This window comes from Anguilla rostrata, chromosome 12 (assembly GCF_018555375.3).
Source record: "Anguilla rostrata isolate EN2019 chromosome 12, ASM1855537v3, whole genome shotgun sequence".
Lineage (NCBI taxonomy): Eukaryota > Metazoa > Chordata > Actinopteri > Anguilliformes > Anguillidae > Anguilla > Anguilla rostrata.
In genome coordinates, this window is record NC_057944.1 from 38863641 (window position 1) to 38885030 (window position 21390).

A 21390-nucleotide genomic window follows, 5' to 3' on the forward strand; every position below is an offset into this window, starting at 1 on the left:
TGCCTGTCTGTCTGTGTGCCAGTCCGCGTGTGTTTTGTCTTGTTTGCCTGTGTGTCAGTCCCTATGTCAGTTGTTGGGTTCCCCCCTCGCCTTCCCTGTGTGCCTGTCCCTTTGTGTGTCCATCGGTGTCGCCGTGTGCCTCCCCGCCTGCTTGTCCCTGTGTCTGTCTTTGTAGGTCTCCCTATTGTGCCAGTGTCTGTCAGTCTTTCCCTCTCAGTCTTGCCCTACCCAGTCCAGTGTTGTCCACCTCGCCCCAGTCCAGTCCTGTATGTCTGCCTTGCCCCTGTCCTAGTCCCCCCTGGTTTCCTGAGTCCCCCTGGTTTCCTGAGTTTCCCCGAGTCGCCCGATGTGCGGGCCCTGAGTTTCCCCGTGTCGCCCGATGTACGGACCCTGAGTTTCCCCGTGTCGCCCGATGTGCGGGCCCTGAATTTCCCCGTGTCGCCCGATGTGCGGGCCCTGAATTTCCCCGTGTCGCCCGATGTACGGGCCCTGAATCTCCCCGTGTCGCCCGATGTACGGGCCCTGAATCTCCCCGTGTCGCCCGATGTACGGGCCCTGAATCTCCCAGTGTCGCCCGATGTGCGGGCCCTGAGTTTCCCCCGAGTCGCCCGATGTGCGGGCCCTGAGTTTCCCCCGAGTCGCCCGATGTGCGGGCCCTGAGTTTCCCCCGAGTCGCCCGATGTGCGGGCCCTGAGTTTCCCCCGAGTCGCCCGATGTGCGGGCCCTGAGTTTCCCCCGAGTCGCCCGATGTGCGGGCCCTGAGTTTCCCCCGAGTCGCCCGAGTGCGGGCCCTGAGTTTCCCCCGTGTCGCCCGAGTGCGGGCCCTGAGTTTCGCCCGGGTCCTGCCCAGCCCTGAGTCTCCCCGTGTCGCCCGGGTCCTGCCCAGCCCTGAGTCTCCCCGTGTCGCCCAGGTCCTGTCCAGCCCTGTGTCTTCGTCGCCCGGGTCCTGCCCAGCCCTGTGTCTCCTGTTTCCTAGTTCCTGAGTTTTGTCCCAAGTTTTCCTGTTCTGTTTTCCCCCGTCCTCCTGTTCCCCCGTCCGAGTCCAGTCCCGAGTCCTGTTCCCCAAGTCCGAGTCCAGTCCCAAGTCCTGTTCCCCCGTCCTAGTCCAGTCCCGAGTCCCGTCCTGTTCCTGTCCAGTCCTGGTTCTGCCCTGAGTCCTGTGTCCAGTCCTGTTCCTGCCCAGTCCTGTTCCTGTCCAGTCCTGTTTCCAGCCCCGAGTTCCCGTCCAGCCCCGAGTTCCCGTCCAGCCCCGAGTTCCCCTCCAGCCCCGAGTTCCCCTCCAGCCCCGAGTCTTGTTCTTGTTTTGTTCCTGTCCTGCCCAGTCCAGCCCCGAGTCTTGTTCTCGTCTTGTTCCTGTCCTGTCCAGTCCAGCCCTGAGTCTTGTCCTGTCTCTAGCCCCCACCCTCTGTTGACTCCCTCCCCGGGTCGGCCTCCTGGGACGTCAGGAGCCGTCCCTTGGGGGGGGGTACTGTCATGGTCCTGTTTTCCTGTCTGTGTTTCCCCTGTTGGGCCGCCAGATGGCGGCACTTCTGTTTTGTGTCCTGCTCCCCCCCTGTTAATTGTATTATTGTCTGTCCCGTTATCCCATCATTGTTCCACCCCTGTGTCTTGTTATCCCCTCCTTCTGGTTTGATTGTTTTTTGAGTTCACCTGTGTCTTGTTACCCCTTGTCTATTTAAGTTCTCTGTTCCCTTGACTCGGGTGCTGGTTCCTTGCGTTTGTTCTTCCTTGTGTTTGTTGCCTATGAATTTTCAGACCCATTGTACCTGCCTGCGTTTTTTACCCGTTTGTGTTTTGTTCCTGACTTGTTTGTTTCCTACCTGTGTTTGCTTCTGACTTGTGTTGGTTCCTGACCCGTATTTATTTTCTGGTGTTTCTTTTATGTGTTTGCCTGTGTGTTCCACCTGCCTGTACCCTGCCTGCCTGCCTGTGTTCTGTTCTGTGTTTTGTTCTTAATGTTTTGAGTTTGTTGTTTTGCCCTTTGTGGCCTTGCCTGTTCCCTGGTTGTGTTTGCCTTTTTTTTTGTGTGAGTAAAATCTTTGTTAATTTTCCCTTTGAGTTTCGTGTTTTTTTCCCCCACTCTGCGCCTGGGTCCCAGCACCCGTACCGTCACACAGCATCCTCCCAATTAATCTACAGTGCTTCAAAGGGTATGACAGTCCCCCGTTCTGAAGGGGCATTATCCCTGCTGAGTAAACCTCGCCGCTGGCAGCCCCCACTCCTGCTATTTCCAGAACCCTTAGCGGACTCATTTTCCTCTAAATAATCCTTAAAGCTACGCACAATTGCATTATTTCACACATTCGCAGAGCCACCACAATAGCAATTTCCTCAATCCCTTTGTCCTTGGTCCGGCGTTTCGCTGATCCGCTCGTGTATTGGGGTGTATTAACACCACGATGCTGTCAGACAGTGGGGTAGTGTAACGACCCTCCGCTCTCCCTTAGCAGTGATTTAAAAGCTCTGCGTTTCTAAAAGCACGCCTATCCCTTTTCACACGGGTGTGGAAATGCATTGATTTATATTACAGCTTGCAGTATTTTTTTTTTTTTTTTTTTCTACTGATCCTGGCAGAGGTTCGTTCACAGAGCCAGGCTCTCAGCACATGATTTAACTTTTTTGTAAAAAGAGGTACCGGCACCTTAAAAAGCTTAATGAAAGCTGAATTTGAAGTTTTGTGTTAGTTCTGCTTTTTTGTGCCATCCAGATTTGTTTGTCATTCAAGCGGATCTGCTTTGAGTCCATCTCTAATTGCTTTACCAGACCACTAATTCTGAGTTCATCTTTGTCCTACTGTCATTAGCACAATCGATTACAAAACTTGACAAGCAAAGGCAATGCTTTTAATAAAGACTATAGGATCTTTAAAAATTGAAGTATGAGAAATGAGAGCATGCTGTGGCATTTTCACAAGTCGGGTTGTTCAGTGACATTGTGAAATGTGCTTGCAAAATGACTTCTCTTTTTTTAAGCACCTTGATGTTTCTCTTGCTTTTTTCTGGGGGGTGGGGGGGGGGTTGTCTAAACCAGTAAAAAATGTTTCTTCAATGTTTCATTCGCACCTCGAGCTGTGTGTGCTGTCTTTATGAAGAACAAAAAACCTCACTCCCCACACATACAAACACACACACACACACGCACACACACCTCATGGGGGAATTTTTACTCAAATAAAACCTGACTACGGTGTGTCTCACAGGCACAAGACCCAAACACAGACGTCAGACCCTGAAAGGACACACACCCTCCCTCTCTGAAAGCGCTTCCCGCTGTTTTCACAAACACTCACGTCTCGCCTACACTGTGTCTCGCGCACAGCGTACATCTGTCCTTTTAGCACGGCTAGTGCTGCAGGAGCGGAGGACCGTCTCCATCAACGCTCCGCTCGCGCATCGATCGAGTGCCCTCTTCTTTCAAATAAACTGCCCTGGCAATCTAAATATTGGGTTTTGGTTAGGGTTATCGGGAGCTGGAGTCATGATTAATAATACATTTCTGAGGCCTCTCGTGTTGCATCATGCAGAATACAAATGCCTTAAAAAAAAAAATTAAATTCAAAACTTTTTGAAACTTTATTCAAAACCGCTGTAGAAATCATATACCTCATGTGAGTCAGAAAGCTGCATGAGCATTGCATTTAATTCAGGTGAATTTAAGTGTGCTTACTACCACATAAACCGTAAAGGCATGCATTTCAAAGGTACCATCACATTACATTACAGGCATTTAGCAGACGCTCTTGTCCAGAGAAATTTACACAACTTTTTTACACAGCATTTGCATTGTATCCATTTATACAGCTGGATATAAGCTGAAGCTCACGGGTACAACCGCAGTGTCCAACCTGGGAATCGAACCTGCGACCTTTCGGGCCAGTTCTTTACCCATTGTACTATACTGCCGCCCACCATACTGTATCCGCATATTACTTTTGTCTATGTGCTATTCTTTCTTTACAGCTTTTCCTCTATATTTCACTCGACTTCACCCTATTTGAAATTCTTACATTTAGATTTTAGGCATTCGCAGGATGCCCTTATCCAGAGCGACTTGCACAGTTTGCATTATTTTACATAATATATTTGTGCAGCTGGACAGCCTGCAGGCCTGTACTGACAGTTCAGGCTAAGCACCTTGCTCAAAGCTTGGATTCAGGAATCAAACATACAGCCTTGCAGTGGAAAGCCCACACATCCATTTCATTTCTATTAAATATTTAGCTTGTTTTTCATTAAGGAAGCCCCATGAGAAATTCCTATCTAAGCGGAGAGCCGAGTTTCAAGTTGTACATTTATTATAGAGCGTTTTCTTGATCACGGAGACTTTCTGCGAGAGTTCAGTAACACTTATTTTAACTGACTCTTGTCGGAGATGTAAATAAAGATGCAAAGGCTTAGCTGACATGTTGCCCCAAAATAGGCTACCAGAGAATTCATACGATATTAAAATCCAGTAACTGTGAATCCGCTCGCGCACGCGTAAACTTAATTAGCTGTAACTATAAGCCACCCATAGTTAATCTTTTAACATCAAATAAAGTTCGATGCGCTGGTCTTATGGCTTCGTCTAGCCAGCAGGAGTCACACCATCACAGGCGGTTCAGCGGGCGGTGACAGTGGGAGAGAGAAGCGAAACAGCCGGGGCGGAAGCGCCGCGAAAGCGAGAAGGAAAAGTTTTAAAGGGCTGGTTACGATGGTAACCTTTTGTCTCTACCCGAGCTGCAAACTTCTGCTTTGGCACAAGGGCAAAGACGAACCGAGAGAGGAGTTTTAAAGACGGTTCTCGTGGCCAAGCAGAGGTCAAGTGGATTGGCTTGTTTGGAGCACTCGCTGGTTGTCTATTGTAGTAAAGTTTCCCATCAACAATGGGGCTGCCGACCCTGGAGTTCAGTGACTCGTTCCTGGACAGCCCTGATTTCAGGGAGCGCGTGCAGTGTCACGAAACTGAGCTGGATCGGACAAACAAATTCATCAAAGAGCTCATTAAAGATGGAAATATGCTTATTGCGGCGCTGAAAAGTAAGTATTATTTTAAGACGCAGCGATTGCCTTTTCGACGTAAATAAGAGAAAGAAATGAATGGGCAGTCTGTCTGAATTTATGCTTGCTTACTAAACACTATCGACAGATCTGATGAAGCCTCTTTTCAGCCGTTGCTTAAAACTTTGCGGGACTAGTTTGCATAGTATTAGTTATGCGATCAGCCATAAATGGGAAAAAAAATCATACAGCTCTCTCTATTAAGCTGAGGAGGATTCCACAATTAAAATGTTCGTATTTATTCCGACACTTTATTATGATCCCTATATTCGTTGATGCAACGGACACCAGTAGACACATTGCCATGCTCTGTACGAATTATTATTGTTGTTGTTGTTGTTATTATTATTATTATTATTATTATTATTATTATTATTATTATTAAAAGATAATAATAGAGTAGAGCATTCAGTCCAGTCCCAGGACACATTTGACCTTTCCCCAGGTCAGAGAATCACTGTTGAAACAAGTTAAACTGCATTACATGTGAATCTTGGGAATAATGAAGAAAAAAGACTAATTTGTATTTGGGTGGGGACAGAGGTTCAGTGAATTGTCTGTGCCTGCGTGTGTGTGTGTGTGTGTGTGTGTTTGAGAGTGAGTGAATGAGAAAGAGAGAGAGAGAGTGAGTGTGTGTGAGAGTGAGAGAATGTGTGTATGTGACAGAGAGAGAGAGAGAGAGAATGTGTGTGTGTGAGGATGTGTGTGTGTGTGTGTTTGTGTGTGTATGAGAGAGAGAGAGAGAGAGTGTTTGTGTGTGAGAGAGAGTGAGAGAGAGTGTATAGGGGAGGGGGGGTCAGGTGGGGTGGGGTGGGGTTAGGGTTTCCATTGTCCCGCCTGTAAAGATTACAGTGCACTATCAGGAAGGCCGTGGTAATATTTGGGCCCTCATGCTATTGGAATCTACACTACCAGATTTATTTATTTATTTATTTATTTCTGGACGAAAGCATTGCGAAAAGGTCAAGCTATGTTTCTGTGGCTAATCTAGGCCCTGGTTCTCTTTCCTCTAGAGAGGAGTCGTGCACTTCCTGTTATGGTACAGGCAGTTAAGGCTTTTAAAGAGGGCTAATTTTATGCCCGCCCTGCGCTGTTTGCCGGGAGCACACCCGTGTTTGTTTACCAGAGCCCACTGCATCATGGGAAGCTAATTGGATGACCTCAGATAGCTATCAGCCCTTTCCTGAGAAAACTCGGCGTGTTTTCCATAGTTATAGCCGTATCCCGTGTTTCTCCGATAAAGCACAGCGCAGTTTAATGGTCTGAACGATACAGGATAATAAGGTTTTTTTATAAGCGGTAAAAGGTGCCTGTGTAGAGTGTGTTGGGAGCCTCTTTAATTCGTACAATCTTCTGTAAGGAGTAAAGTGCAGTCGTGTCATCCCTCAGATTTCTCTCCTCACTGCGTGGAGAGAGATGTAGCGGGGAAACCTTTTCGGTAAATGGGACAATCTAACACTTTGCTGGTGCAGTTTTTTTGTCTCCCTCTCGTTGTTAGAGCACCACAGCGAGCGGCATCAAACCATACCTGTTGCCAACAAAAAGCTGACTCGTTACCATGGAAATTAGCGTGAATGTGATGAAGATTAAGCCAGTACTTTGCTGCAGGAAACATGCCATAAACAGTTCTGGGTAATCAGGCCCTACTCTTGCTCTGATATCAATTTGGCTTTAATGTGTCAATCCTAGATGTGGTCCCTCGCTAGATATCGCTTCACGGAAACGGGCAATTCCCTAGCAGCCACGATCCTGTTTTTTTTGATGTGAGAATAAAACGACGTAGACGTTTTGCAGAAATGTGCAGTGCAGGAATGATTCACGGTGGTTTCTTTGTCCCCCTTCCTGTTGGCGCGGTTAGCTGCGGCGCTGCCTTCCTAATTAACGACGGCGGACGATCGCCCGTCCAGCGTAACGCGGAGACGCCGTCCTTGATCGAGTCCGTCGGGTGAACGCAAATGACGGACAGCAGCAGCAGCGATCGGGCTGAAAATGACCCGGCAGTAAAAAAATGATAAACTCAGCACGCGTGCCCTGCAGTAATGCTTCATAATTCATATCCGAATGGCCGGGTGAAGTCGTTGCAGGGGAGATTGGCGTGGGCATTTGCAGTACTGTACATTTGGCTTGCAGCAGCTCCCACTGGCCTACGTAGAGTACAGTACATCTTTCTGTACACTGCTGACCGACCTGCCCATACCACTGCTTAATCATTTATCTGCTTTGTATTGGAGTTGTTATTAGTGCACCACTGGCACGTGGATGCTGATGAATTCACAGGGGGTTACGGCATGAGTGTTGCATCTAACTTTCAGATATATTCCAGATGCTGAATGAGCCTACGTGAGCTCACTGAACAATAAAACAAAAAAAAAAGGTTAGCAATTCCCTGTGCAGATTTTCTTCTGTCAAATATTTAATGCATGTTTTAGTCATCAAAGTAGAATGTTCAGTGTTGCCAAAAGTTTCCAAACCTATTCTTGAACACGCATTTTATTGTTTGTACTTTTTGCATTTCAAATTTCAATGTCCATTTTAGGCATTTAGCAGATGCACTCATCCAAAGTGACATGGCTCACATTCATTTTTTAGCTACAGTCTGTTTATACAGCAGTATGTTTACTGGAGCAACTCAGTTAATTTCCTTGCTCGAGGGTGCAATGGCAGTACCTCATCCGAGAATCAAACCTGCAACCTTAGTTTCAAGCTCAGTTCCCTATGTCTCACAGTCTCTTCAGAAATACTATGAAACATGCCTCCAAACAATTCTTCTGTTTGTTGACGCAAGAAGTGAAACTAACACTATTTTTGGAGTGGGTGTTCATAACGCCTTTATGGGTCTAAATAATGGCAAAGCCCTTGTTGAAGCATATGTATGGATTGTGAACAGTTATTCCAACTGATATATTGTTATGACATGCATTATAGCACTACTGAAATTATATCAAATGCTATACCATGCTATTTAGTTTTGTTGGTTATAGCATACATGAATGATTGTGATGATGGTTGTGATGCAATATGTAGCAGATATTAGGACATTATGAATGCTCCTTTGTCACTGTGAATGGACACATGTGGGTCTAAATTTATTCCCCAAATAAATCCCATTGGTGCTATGTCAGGGGTCCAGTGCCTTATTCTCTGTTCCATCGGTAAGGAAGGCCCACAATTTATACATCCACATTAACCTTGACTCCAATAATACTCTCCGTAGCCACACACATTAGACACAAAAGAGAGGTCTTTCTCTTCGTGGGAGTCAGTTAGCTAATATAAGCCCTGCAATAGAACTGTCAGCATCCCTGTTATGACTGTTGTTTGTCATGTTTCCCCCCCCCCCCCCCGTCTTTTGACAACAGTCACATTAGCGGGAGCTGCAAATAAGATGTTTGCCTCCACCATTCGAAGCCTTGAATAGATATTCACATTACTGTCAGCTATAACAATGCATTTGTGCCTGTGTTTAGACAGGACCGTGTAATTTACAGGAACATGGGCATTATTGTGCTTGTCAAGGACTAAGGAGGTGGGCTCGCACGTGATTTGTGCCTCTTGTCTGTCAGCTTTTGCGTGGGCCTCCTGTTGAGCGGGTTCATTTTTATTAATATCCTCACACCTCCTGATACAGATGCAATCTTCCCTTTTATGATCATTTAACCCTGTTCTCAGCTCTCTTCTCGCAAGGGCAGGGATTGGTGGGTGGCAAATGGGGGGGTCGATTCAGTTTCAAATCCCTTAATTCAGAAAATTCAGTTGAGATTTTATTCTGTTCTAAATTTCAATTAATAACTGGCCGTAATGTTCCACGTGGTGGTTTTTTTTCCAGTGAATGAATTGAACTTTGCTGATTAGAAAAGGAATTGCCCCATACAATCGCTGCAGTTGGATTAAAACTAGGGTGAAGATAATGGCTGTGGCAGGGGTTTGACCAGCTCTGGGGATCGCTGAAGAGGACAGATTTGAGTATCTTCCTAAGACCCGCCAATTAATGGCTGTCCTCTATAGGAACTCGAGTCCCTGGTCTTCATCTTAAGAATCATATATTGTGCTATGCTGAAAAAGGGACATTGAGTAAAATAGTGAAAAAAAAAAAACATTTTTGAAAATATTTTCACTGCAACATGTTTTTTTTTCATCCAAGACACTTGTATTATGTCAAAAGATTCTCATACTTTTTTTCTGCGGCGTCTCATTGGTTATCAGTGATGTTCTTGGCGTGGGCTCTGACAGTCAGCCGGTGTATTCATTCGTGGAAGAGCTTGATATGACCGAAAGGTTTTAAGCCAATACCAGGAGTTCACAGATTCAGTCCTGGGGACCCCGGGGGTGTGCTAGTTTGACTAGTCCCACCCACCAGTGCTACCCCAGATTATAACGGCGAGCCATTAACTGTTTTTAATTAGACGCTTTAACTGTCTGTTATTTAGCTGGGATGAATTACTGTCTTATTGCTGCATCGTGTCAGAAATATGTGATATGTCCCATATTTCACGTGCCGGGACTTTTAATCAGATCAGGTACCACTTCAATTTACAGCTCGTGTAGTATGCACACATGATTTTCGCCTGGAAGTGGTTATGTCTTAAAATTGTTTGAATTGTTGAATGAATGAATGAATGAATGAATGACAGGTGAAGTAATTGGGGTCCTGATTGTTTCAGTTGTAAACTGTTGGAAGCTGAAACAAACCACTTGGAATGGTAAAAAGTTCAAAGCAAAATCAGAAAGCAAGTGGTAACATGCCAAACCTGTGTTGCATTGATAAGTTAAATGGAAAAAATTATGGAAGAACTTCAGCTCATCTGTTTTCAACAAACTGAACTGATGAAGAGATTGGCGTCCTGCGTACATGGGACATGGTTTGAGAACCCCAAGAGAAGTTAAGCCAGCAAAAACATTTCCTATAAAGTCCATGCTTCTCTCTCAGAAAAGAAAATGCACAAAAAAGTGTCTAAAAAAAGTACAATGCTTCTCACTCGGGTGGTACCTGTATGTACATAAAATTGTACCCCTAGCCGTGGGTTTAATAATTCATTTGTACCATTTTTTGGCTGGTAAAAGCTACTTTTTAATACCCAAAGAACATTATTGTACCTTTCAGCTTTTTTATAACACCTTAAATCCTTTGGGGGAAATTTGTTCCTTAGAGAACAAAATTGCACCTCTCCTGTACCTTTATTTCTGTGAGAGTGTTTTTAACTTTGGTGAGATGGTCTTTTTTCAAAATCAAGAGGAGATAAGGTACCAGGACCTAGAAATATTCTCATCCCCTCTCACTGGATGGTTGCATACATTTACTTACTGAGCAAATATGCTTTGATGACCGAGTTGTAGATAATGTCTGATTTAAAGCAGAATTGGCTCACACACGTGCAGTGCAGATAATGTCCCCTTTATTTCACTGCATGTGTGGTCTGCTAGAACTTTGTAGCTTTGTAAAAAAGGCAAAAGCTTTTCAAGTTTATGCTTGGAATATTATTGCGTGTGTGTGTGTGTGTGTGTGTGTGTGTGTGTGTGTGTGTGTGTGTGTGTGTGTGTGTGTGTGTGTGTGTGTGTGTGTGTGTGTGTGTGTGTGTGTGTGTGTGTGTGTGTGTGTGTGTGTGTGTGTGTGTGTGTGTGTGTGTGTGTGTGTGTGTGTGCGTGTACGTGTGCGTGTATTAAATCTGTAACCAGCGCTTTACTTACCGACAGGATATTTGCAATAAACTTGCATTTCTCTACTGACCCAATTTAAATTAAACCGCACCGGTGGAGACATCCAGTTTATAATTGGATCAGGGACGGGGCTGGCATCCACGCTGCCTGTGTAAAAAGTGGGTTTAAAGGCAGAAAGGGACGTGCTCACTGAAGGGCACTCAGGCTGAGGGGTTAGAAGCCGTTCTGGCTCCAGTGTAGGCTGGGCCGTATGGAAGGAGTGCATTTCAGAATCCTGTGTGGGTCTCTCTTTGTTGTACATCGCTCTGGATAAGAGCGTCTGCCAAATGCCTGTAATGTAATGTAATGTCTCTTGTGAAAACGTGGCAAAAAAAAATGTTCCAGTAGAATACAGTACAATGAGGGTGGAAATTAGGGGTGCGCTACAGATCCAGTGCCCCCCCCCCCCCCCACCACCACACCCACCCAGTGATTGGGGACCGGTGATTGGGGGTGCTGAGGAACAGAAAATGTAATAGCTTCCTCATACAAACAAAGATATTTTGATCTCAGTGTCATTTTCCATTCATTGGTTCTTCTGTCAGTGGCGTGCGTCTGTGGTATTTTGTCCACTAATGGAGGAAGTTAACATCTGAAGTTGTGTAGAGTCCCTGTGTTGTTCAGATGCTTTTGATGCACCTGCTTTTGATGTTGCCAGATTATTTATGTGTATAATTGCCTGTGGTATATTTTCACTGAATCGTATGTTGTAGTTTGTGTTGCGGTAATTTCTTGAATTTCTAAAATGTACATGTAGTGTACATTATAGTGTATTAACTGTACTGTAAGGTATAAATCTGCTTACTCTGTGTCGACTAACTTCTTTAAGTTTGCAAACGCTTTGCCTACTCTGGAAGTTGGTTTAAAATTAAAAATTTAAAAATGTTCCTGCATGCCTTGTAGGACTTAGCTGTAGAACAGATACTCAATACCAGACCCTCAAAGTTGGATCATAGAGGTGCTTTGAAATCAGAACAGTCCTCAGTTTCTCAATAAGATACAAGAAGAAAAACAAAAAAGGCAATTTTAATTTTTTTATCACAAGAAAAAAACATTGTTTCTATGCCATCAGTGGAAATGTGGACTTACATGAGCAGTCTGTGCTTGGAGAAGCTGAAGTGTTGCTTGGAGATACTTTCCAAACTCTTCAAACTGTGCTTTCTGCCATATTTCGTGTTTACTGAAGTGCTTCTCCTTTTGTCATCCTCCGTCGATGTTCCTGCCCCTGGTTTCAGGCAAGCACAATGAGGAATGGAGATACTCAGCTCTTTGTTCTACTCTCACCATTTTTTATATATCCTATAGCGGCCTCTTAAACCATAAGTTTTGCTCAGAATAATGTGGTATGAAGTTGGGTTTTAAAGAAAGTACCTGCGGGGAAAGTAAAATATAGAACCCTGTTCTTTTGGCACCACGATAGGTCATTGCAAAGGGCAGGTGTCTTTCCTGCTGCTGCTATTAATGATCTGAGAAACACGTGTGTGTGTGTGTGTGTGTGTGTGTGTGTGTGTGTGTGTGTGTGCGCGCGCATATGCGTGTGTGTGTCCGTTGTGACACTGAAATGTCCAAGGCATGGATTTTTTTAAAAGGTGTGGAGTCCTTGTATTTTGGAGAGACATTTTTTAAAATATCCTTAGTTTTAAAGGGATAGTTCAATTTGTTTTTCTTTTGTTTTTTTTTTTAAAAAGCATTATTTCAATTTCTAAACCCAGCAGGCTGTCCTTCATCACACATTAAAACTGGCCAATGGGCCAGTGAAAGGCATGTACTAAAACTGAAATTAATTGTTTTTTTTTATTTTATTTGAAGCTGAACTATCCCATCAAGCCCAGTGTATGAGCCCAACGGGGGTCGTGTGTGCTCTATTACAGTTAAAAAGCTGCCTGAGGGGACATTACACTGAGGTTTTTTGCTGTTCTGGCATGATAAAGGGACATTCAGACCAGTGTGGTAAATGTTCTGTGACGGAGGAAGAGGTATGTAGGCCTCTGTTTTCGACTAGTCAGCCTACCGGTGTGAGCTAATGTTAGTGATTAGCATTGCTATCTCAGCAGAGCCCTCCGTGGCTGCAGTGCAGCTGTTTACCTACACAGCCTGAAAGGTAAAATTTTTACCTGGCTGGAATGTGATGATATGCGATGTCCCAGGACGAGGGGTCGGGGTGGGGGTGGGGAGGGGTGGTGAGTGTACCCTAGGGGTCACTGCCCTGTGAGTGGCTGAGAGGGGTGGAGCAGCCCTTCCGAAAACAAGCCGAGCAGTGACCCGTCCCGTACCTGCTGTGGTTGGACTCAGGGCACCTGTAGCGCTTAATTCTCACCTGTGATTCACTCACTCCACTGAGGAGGCGCGCTCCATGACTCATTCAGCCCAAATTATACACCAGCGGAGACAAACTAGCGACGCTGAACACAGAGCAGCATCCGCTGTGGAGGACAGAGGCTCATGTGACCCAACCCGAGTGTTTCGCGAGGCTTGTGAATACGTATGATTAGGGAAAGGAGTTATGCTACATAAGTGGCATGGAATCAAAACTCTTCCCAATGTTGTTTTTTTTTATTTTCTTCATCTCGAAGCTACAGGGAGTCTGTGTTTGATCCTCTTCTACTTGTTGTTGTGATCTCACATCTCACTGAGAGTAATATATATATATATATATATATATATATAATTTTTTTTCATTTATTTCTGACTGGTTTTGCAAGATTATTGATCGTGTGTGAATAGATCCATGAACAGATCATAGAGTTTCTGACTGTTTAATGTAGGGAGCTTTGCTCTGGCACAGTAGAGCTACGCTAACTTTGTTTAGAAGTGCAAGGACCTGCCACCGAAAATACAGGAACAGAAACACTTACTGCAGTCCCCTCTGCTCTGGGTCAGGGTGAAACTCCAAAAAAAGGGCGTCCCCTTCCCCCTCACCAACACAGAAGGCTTTTCCCTCTTTTGTTTACTTTAGATAACATCTTTTAAAATATCTTCTGTTTATTAGAAAACAAATTGTGCTGATCTTTATTTTTCTTTTTCCCCGAATGTGACTTTGAGGCACTTATTCACGGTTTCCCCTGTGATTTTGTTGTCCGACATTATCTGAAAGATAAGGTGGCTGAGAAGTCAAGAGGGCAAAATGGTGGTCTGAACATGGCTGCTGAGCTGCTGTGTTTAGCTGACAGGGTTTCCCTGAGGGGTCGGACGGCTCTGTTACTATCAGAATGCCTTTAAAAAGATACGTGAAAATGCTCTTAAGGAAGAATGCGCAAGGTCAAATCTGCTGTGGGTGGTTTATGTGCAATTGTGCTGAAAAGTGCTCTTCTGCCGTGCCTGTTTCAGTGCCTCCTTAACTGGGGTAGAGTGCTTTCCATCACTTGATTTCCATAGCCGTTACACAGAATCTGTCTATTCAAAACGCAGTTGGCACTTTACATTTTCAGAAAACAATACATACACACACACACACACACACACACACACACACACAGTAAAATGCCCAATGACCTCTAACAGCATACATATGAGTCCAACAGGGACCACATGTACTCTGTAAGAGTTTATTTAACACTGAACATTTTACTGCGTTTTTGAGAACTAAGTCAAGGGAATGTGTTGGCATGTCGATCAAAGCATGTTCAGAGCAAGAGGTGACCACAAAGCTAAAATATAAATGTTGGCTACATCCAAGAAGATTTTTTTTTAAGTTTTATTTTATTTTTTGTTGTTGTTGTTGTACATAACAGACCTTTTCAGTACTGTAGCCATTAATCCTTGATGTGAAAACTCTACATTTCAGTCGCAAAAAGTTGTTTAAGATTTAGGGCATGCACCGTATCCACAGCTGGTCTCGGCTTCACACAGCTCTGGCCGGGATGCGCTATTGATCCTGACGCTGTTTCTAATCTCTGTTAAAACGCTGGCATGTAAAGCAGATCGTCGATCAGAAGCTGCTTTTGGGAAATTTTACAGACGGGAGAATCGCCTGTAAACTCAGATATTCTCAGCCGTCCTGAACTTCAAAAAAACCAGCTACAGTCGACGGAAAGTTGTGTGTGTGCGTGTGCCAGGAAAAAGGGCCAGATTTTGTAAATCACCGTCTTAAAAAAGTTATTTTTTTTTAAAAAAGCACAGAGACTGAGCTGCCCCCCCCACCCCCCCTCCTTTCTTGGATTTAGTGATGCGTATTTCTTCCTCTTGGCTTCGTCACTCCACCAGTAAACGGACATAAATGCCGAACGTCTCGCTAATGGTTATTTAAGAGAGACATTCGATGACCTCTAATGAAGAAAAAACAAGCGCACAAAGTGCTCTTTTAAGGCGTCTCGCAGAAACGTGGGCTTAAAAATCGATGGCGACGGCCAGTACCTCTCATCCGTTTGCGGAGTCTGTCGGTGGGCGTTGTCTTCGGATTGTTATTGGGATTTCTCCCGCTCGTCGAATCCGCTGCCTCGTCCTTATAGTGCGTTAACGGCGCTGTCACTCAACAGAAGCTGTTATCCAAGCCTAACAGACTGATTAAAGATCGTACACACTGCCACATAATAGCAATAATGATTCCTAGCTGAGGTAGAAGTCAGAAGTTTTGGTTTTCCCCATAAGTGAGTAAAGATTTTTAGGAATTTGTTATTGTAGTTTTCTTGCTAATGCAATGATGGATGCACGAACTGAAAACTACTTTTGGCATTAACTTTGAAGTCCTGTTGAAAATATTGCAGAAGATTTCATTTTGTTATTATTATTCCTTAAATTTTGTTACAAAATTAAATCTTCAATAAAAAATAAAGAAAATATTGCTGAAGGACATGGAGAATCTTCCCTGATGACAGTAGCCAGTGCTTTAAAAAAGGCCCTTGTGGCATTTTTTTAAAAAAAGGAACTGGGCATTCACAATACCTTTTTATCAAGAAATGATATATTTGTTAAGGCTTTTTGGCCTTCTGTAGAATTTTCTGTAGAATTCTGTCACATCCTTTGTAGAATTTTATTAGTCATATTAATTATGCCGTTGTATGCTAAAATGGCGTGGTGCGCCTTTTGCAGTTACTACATTTACCCCAGCTTAAGGTGAGGTAGAGGGACCCAGAAACTCTGGCTGAGCCGTCACACAGTGATGAATGGAGGTGTGCGAGGGTATTGTTTTTTAGCTGGTGAGATATTAGAGGGGATAACGCTGGTCCAAGGGCATGTATAAAACATTCTGAAATTACGAGGAGCAAACGGGTTCAGCACAGACTCCTGGACCACGAGGCCAGGTGCGTTCCGCAGGTGTTCTACAGGGTGCGCTGCGTCCAAGATTTAAAAAATTATATTTCCATAAACAAGCAGCCCCTTTTTTTCCTCAAAGGGGGATGAATCTCAGTCCCAGAAGAGTTTGGGTGGGGGGGGGGTGACTTTAGATTTTGGCTGTGTTATTAGCTGTGAGAAGACCCGCCTGTTTGAGTTTGGGTGAGCAGGGAGGGGGGGGTGGAGGGGGTGACTTTAGATTTTGGCTGTGTTATTAGCTGTGAGAAGACACTGCCTGTTTGAGTTTGGGTGAGCGTGGGGGGGAATGGAGGGGGGATAGAGGGGGGTGACTTTAGATTTTGGCTGTGTTATTAGCTGTGAGAAGACACTGCCTGTTTGAGTTTGGGTGAGCGGGGGGGGGGGGGGGGATGGAGGGGGGTGACTGTAGATTTTGGCTGTGTTATTAGCTGTGAGAAGACACCGCCTGTTTGAGTTTGGGGAGCGGGGGGGGGGGGAATGGAGGGGGGATAGAGGGGGGTGACTGTAGATTTTGACTGTGTTATTAGCTGTGAGAAGACAGCGCCTGTTCGAGGAGGAGCAGCAGTCTGTGGCTGTGAGCAGATCAAGCTCTTCCGTCAGGTCTGTGTTCAGGCAGCTCCCGCTGTGAACTGCAGGAGACGGTGTGTAGGCCAAAAAGCTCAAGCTCACTCCTGATAGGCTGTCACTTATGATGATGTCAGGCTATCAGGAAGTAGGGTTTCACACAGGGAAAGGACCAGATTGTTAACAGAGGCATTGGGTGGCCAGTTCAGTTCCCATATTTGTATTACTGATGAGGTCTTACATACTGGCTGTCAGAAATGTAATCTTTAAGTCTTATGTACAGTAATTGTCTGTGATTTTGATTTCAGATTTGTTTATGAACTTTTGTATCAACTGCTATTTCAGTTCACATACCATGTCATGCCTGTTGGTTTTGAAGTATAATTCATTTGATATACAAATATATATTTATCTGTCTCTGTGTATTACTCACATGTGGAAAAACCCTGGCATTTATTCAAGAAAGAATGACCACATTTATCTTAAAATGTACCATACCCCCTTACTCTGTTATTCTGTCATTCCATTATTGTCCATGCTATTAATGAGCTCCATTTCAAGTAAGGCCTAAAAAATTCATAAATGAAATAACATAACTTGATGCATGTTCCATTGTGCTAGTTAAATGCCTTGGTGTTCTTGGATCTTTTACTTGAAGGACAAAGTAAATTATGTCGCTTTTCCAAGTTCCAACATCTTTCCCCTTTCCTGAATTAAATGTGTTCATACATAGTAAAAGGGCTTCTGTTCTTATCCAAACTAACGACATAAGCCCCAATTCATCTCCAGGCCATTTCAATGTGTATGCAAATATCAGTCAAAGTAAGTCTTTCAGAATTTCATTTTACATTTTTTATTTTTCAAGGTGCTATGAGCATTACAAAGTCTAGAAATATGACGGTGATCTATATGGCAAAAGGATAAGACTAGAAAAATTAAACAATCAATTTTTGAGATCGATCATCTTACATTTATTTCCAGGGAGTAGGACTCATTTTTATCAACCCCAACATCAACATCATGTTTTTTTCCCCCTGTTTAGCCACTAGTGCTTTGCTTTGAAAATAACAGAGGGAAATCTAAATTTCTCATGTTTGTATTTGTCCTAAATTACGTGTTTTCCATTTGTGAAACTACCCCTCTCTTTGGCTTTGAAAGGATTAGAGAAATTTGAATTTGAATGGTCCGTATCCTGCAGTGCTAGACTGGTGATTATTAGGACACCTAAATCGATGCCTTTGAATTATTTACCAGCAGAAACAGAGGTGTGTTACTGCTTTTAAGCCTTGCTTAATTTGTTTGGATTATATTACTGTGCACTACTCAAAAAAATAAAAATAAACAGCACAGCAAGGCGGCAGCGCCATTTTATTTACATCACTGGCTGCGTATTTCAGCACGTACTGAGCGCTGAGACACTTTCATTGACAGCTTTCGTTAGGCTATACATTTCAGCTGTCGCCAATGCTTCATGAATATCTGAATCCCAGTTTTGCATGTCTCAGGGAACTCTTTTCTCAATGGACTATGGACTGCTTTTTGCGTTGGCTTGTTCTTTTTTTGTTTTGTTTTTTTCTACAAGAAAACCACATTTTTTTAAAAGACAGGCGTGAACTGCTGTCCCATCCATTTTGCTGCGTGATTTAGTATTTTCTTTAAATCAAGTGTCCACTGCCATAGTCCACTGTCTCTGGCCATTTTCCAGGCAGATATGGGCAGTATTTCAGACATATGATTTTAAAAATATGTATTTGCTTGTATGGTATGGATTCCCAATGTTATACATGCCAATTTCCTCTTCTTGTATGCTTTATATACAGCCCTTTACTGTTCCACCATTGATTGCTGTTTATAGATACATTTATGTGGGAGACATTTTATATTTATTTACAAAATACATTCAGTTTTTAAATTTCTATTTTATCTAAACTGACCATGGAATGTCTTGATTCTTTTTTTTAAATGGAGGCCTTGTTTCTTGGGAATCCTCTCTCCCAAACATGGGTGGAGCTAATGTGATATCAGTGACCGATTTAAACCAATCATCAACGTGTCGTTAGGAAGGACAGTGTAATTTACAAGCTCAAACAGAAATGCAGGCAGATGCAGTTTGACTCATTCTTTTTTCTTTTCTTTTTAAAATGATACTGTCCAAATTATAAATTAAATCATTTTCAAATAATGGCACTCAAATAATTCCAGCTAAATTAAAAACCTTCACTCCTGAGAGTTAGCAACAATGCTAACTGCCCTACTTCGGCCATTGTATCTTGTTGTGTGCGAAGAATGGACAAAGCTTGGCCTGAACTTGTTTTGGTTTAGTATGGACTGTAGAGAAAGAGAGAAAGCCCTGCTTCACTGCCTCTCCTTTCTATCTTTGCCCTTTATAACCCCACCCCCCACCCCCCCCAGAGGGAAAGACCGTCGGTGTGATGCGTCCTGGCGTGTCTTGTAGTGTGCGGAATGTTAATTAACAACCACGATTTACCCTCCCCGGCTAGCTAGACATTTTGAGATGTTTTTACACGCTTAGGATTCTCAGTGTTAGTTAAACTCTTGTTCATATCAGTCCAGATGGGAAAGAAAATAAATTGTTTTCTTTTTTTCATTTGTTTTAATAGTGTTCAAAAACCCACAAAATGTATATTAGGGAATAGCTGTTTGCAGTTTCTTTTTGCTTTTTAATGAAAAATTGACACAACAAAACGTGTGACACACATTTTATCCTCACACTTTCATTAAACACACTTACAGACATTATTAGTAAGGCAAACACGGCAATCCAACACTTTCCCTCTCAGGTACACCGGAATGAAAATAGCTAATATAAGGACCACCACGTCTTTTTAATTAAGCAAGTTCCTTGTGCTTGTCTTTCTGCTGGGAAATGAACATGTTTCTGTGAAGGACGACAGAGCTGGCTGCCGGCATAAGTGCTCTCTGCAGCCATTTAGGACCACAACCATCCCTGGGCCTCACAATTCAAGTTTTTTAAATATTTGGGTTTTTATTTTTTGGTTTTTTTTAAACTTTTAAAATTTTAATTATACTGTCCTATTGTATTCACCCCAAAACATTCATTGTTAGGGCCATCAAATCCCTATGACTAGGCTCTAGAGAGAAACTATGACATTTCTATGTCAGAAGAACTTAAATGTTTTTTCTTTTTTTTTTTTTGAGGGAATAGGAATGTTGTTTTTGTGAGTTGATTTTCTGGTGAAGATATAAAATCTGTGTTTTTCTAATAACCTGCAGCAAGCAGCAGCGCACTGTGACTGTGCATCTGGCTCAGGGATGCAGCTCACATAGAGTTTCTTGGCTGTGTTTCTGGTTAAAGTTAAAGTGTCCATCCACATAAGTAAATTAACTTTATCTGAAGTGCATTCCACATGATTATCATTAGCAGTAGTCAAAGTCGTAGAGCAGCAGAAGTTGATTCCTACTTGTGAAATGCCGTTCTTTCGTAACATGTTTAAAATTTTTTGAAGTGCTGAAGTAGTTAGAAATGGCCATTCTTGTTGGTAATTTGGATGTTTTATTACTAAAGTAGATGGACATTTATACATTGAAGGAATGTTAGAATAGATAACTAATTATATTAAGCACTAGATAACTACTGGCAATAATTAACCAACCTCAGTATTTATATTTAGTCTCATAAGTGGTTGCACAATTCCAAATATAGCTTTCTCTTTTACTTAGATTTCCGTCTTTTAATCGTGCACACAAAATGGTCCTGGTGTGCGTGTGTGTGTGTGCGTGTGTGTGTGTGTGTGTGTGTGTGTGTGTGTGTGCGTGCACGTGCGTGTGTGCAAGCTTGCACGAATGACTCGTCAAAATCTATGTTAGCTTCCTAGGAAACTGTGAATTAGCCTGCATATTTATATTCTCTACAATATGAACATTTGTTGTTGTTTTTTTAGTTGGTTAGTTAGTTTATTTAGCTATTGTGAGTGACTGCCTATTCCATAGCTAATGATTTAAAATTCCCTTGACTGTGCCGACAATTTCTAAAGAAGTGCCTTGAGTCTCTGGAGCGACATTACTGGCATTCCCCTGTGAAAAGCACTGCATGTGTGAGTATGCGCTCATGGCCACATAAAGGGAATAGAGGCCTCCTAATTACAGGCTCCAGATTCAGGAAATAAAATGTAAATTACTCATTCTCAGCTCTTTCTAAATTAATTCCTGAATCACCTCCCTGCGTTTTTAAATATCTCGATCCCGTTATCTTCTAAATAAGCGCAAGGCATTTTGATTCAGCTGAGCGCTCAAGTACCATGGCAACAAGACTCCTTGGAAAGCCTTTTAGCCCACACACAGAAGCGCAGAATTGAATGTGAGCCTCGTGCATACAATAATTTCCCCTTGTTTCTCAGGGGGTATGCCTGACCAACCTGGAACCTCCGTATGTTGACTTAACCTCAGCGAGGTTAATCTGATGACTCTGGGCGTGCTTCTGCGGTGGTCATCTGGTCGTTTTGTGGGATCTCTGTTTCTCTCTTTGCACCTTGTGTATTTTAAAAAAAATGTAATCCTGGTGTCGGCAAGACCTGCTTCCGCATGCCAGTCGCCTACCACAGGCTCTCCGGGAAGAGGGGCGCTGGTGGGTTTTTAATAACTTACCGCGGGGGGATGGTTTTGTGCTAGACAAGCTCGTGTGTTTGCTCAGTGGCACCATTAAACAATGTGATAAGCGCCTAGCACTAGAGAACGCATTCATAACTGCACAAAGCCAGTCGTGCGCTTGACTGAAAGTGGTTTGATCAAACAGAGTGTGTGTGCTTTGCTCTCTCTCGCTGTGACTTTAACAATGCCATTCATCCGTCATTTGGTGTTAAGT

At 43.4% G+C, this 21390-nt stretch overlaps 1 protein-coding gene across 2 annotated transcripts in view; it reads left to right on the top strand.

Annotated features, from left to right (window-relative positions):
- Positions 1-4556: 4556 nt before the first annotated feature.
- The window catches only part of LOC135236573 (rho GTPase-activating protein 42), a 79861-nt gene continuing 63027 nt past the window's right edge, over positions 4557-21390 (top strand). For both annotated transcript variants that reach the window (XM_064303026.1, XM_064303027.1), the window contains exon 1: positions 4557-5018. In XM_064303026.1, coding sequence (XP_064159096.1) covers positions 4865-5018 — 154 coding nt within the window. In that variant the 5' untranslated portion in view covers positions 4557-4864. The remainder of the gene's footprint in view (positions 5019-21390) is intronic.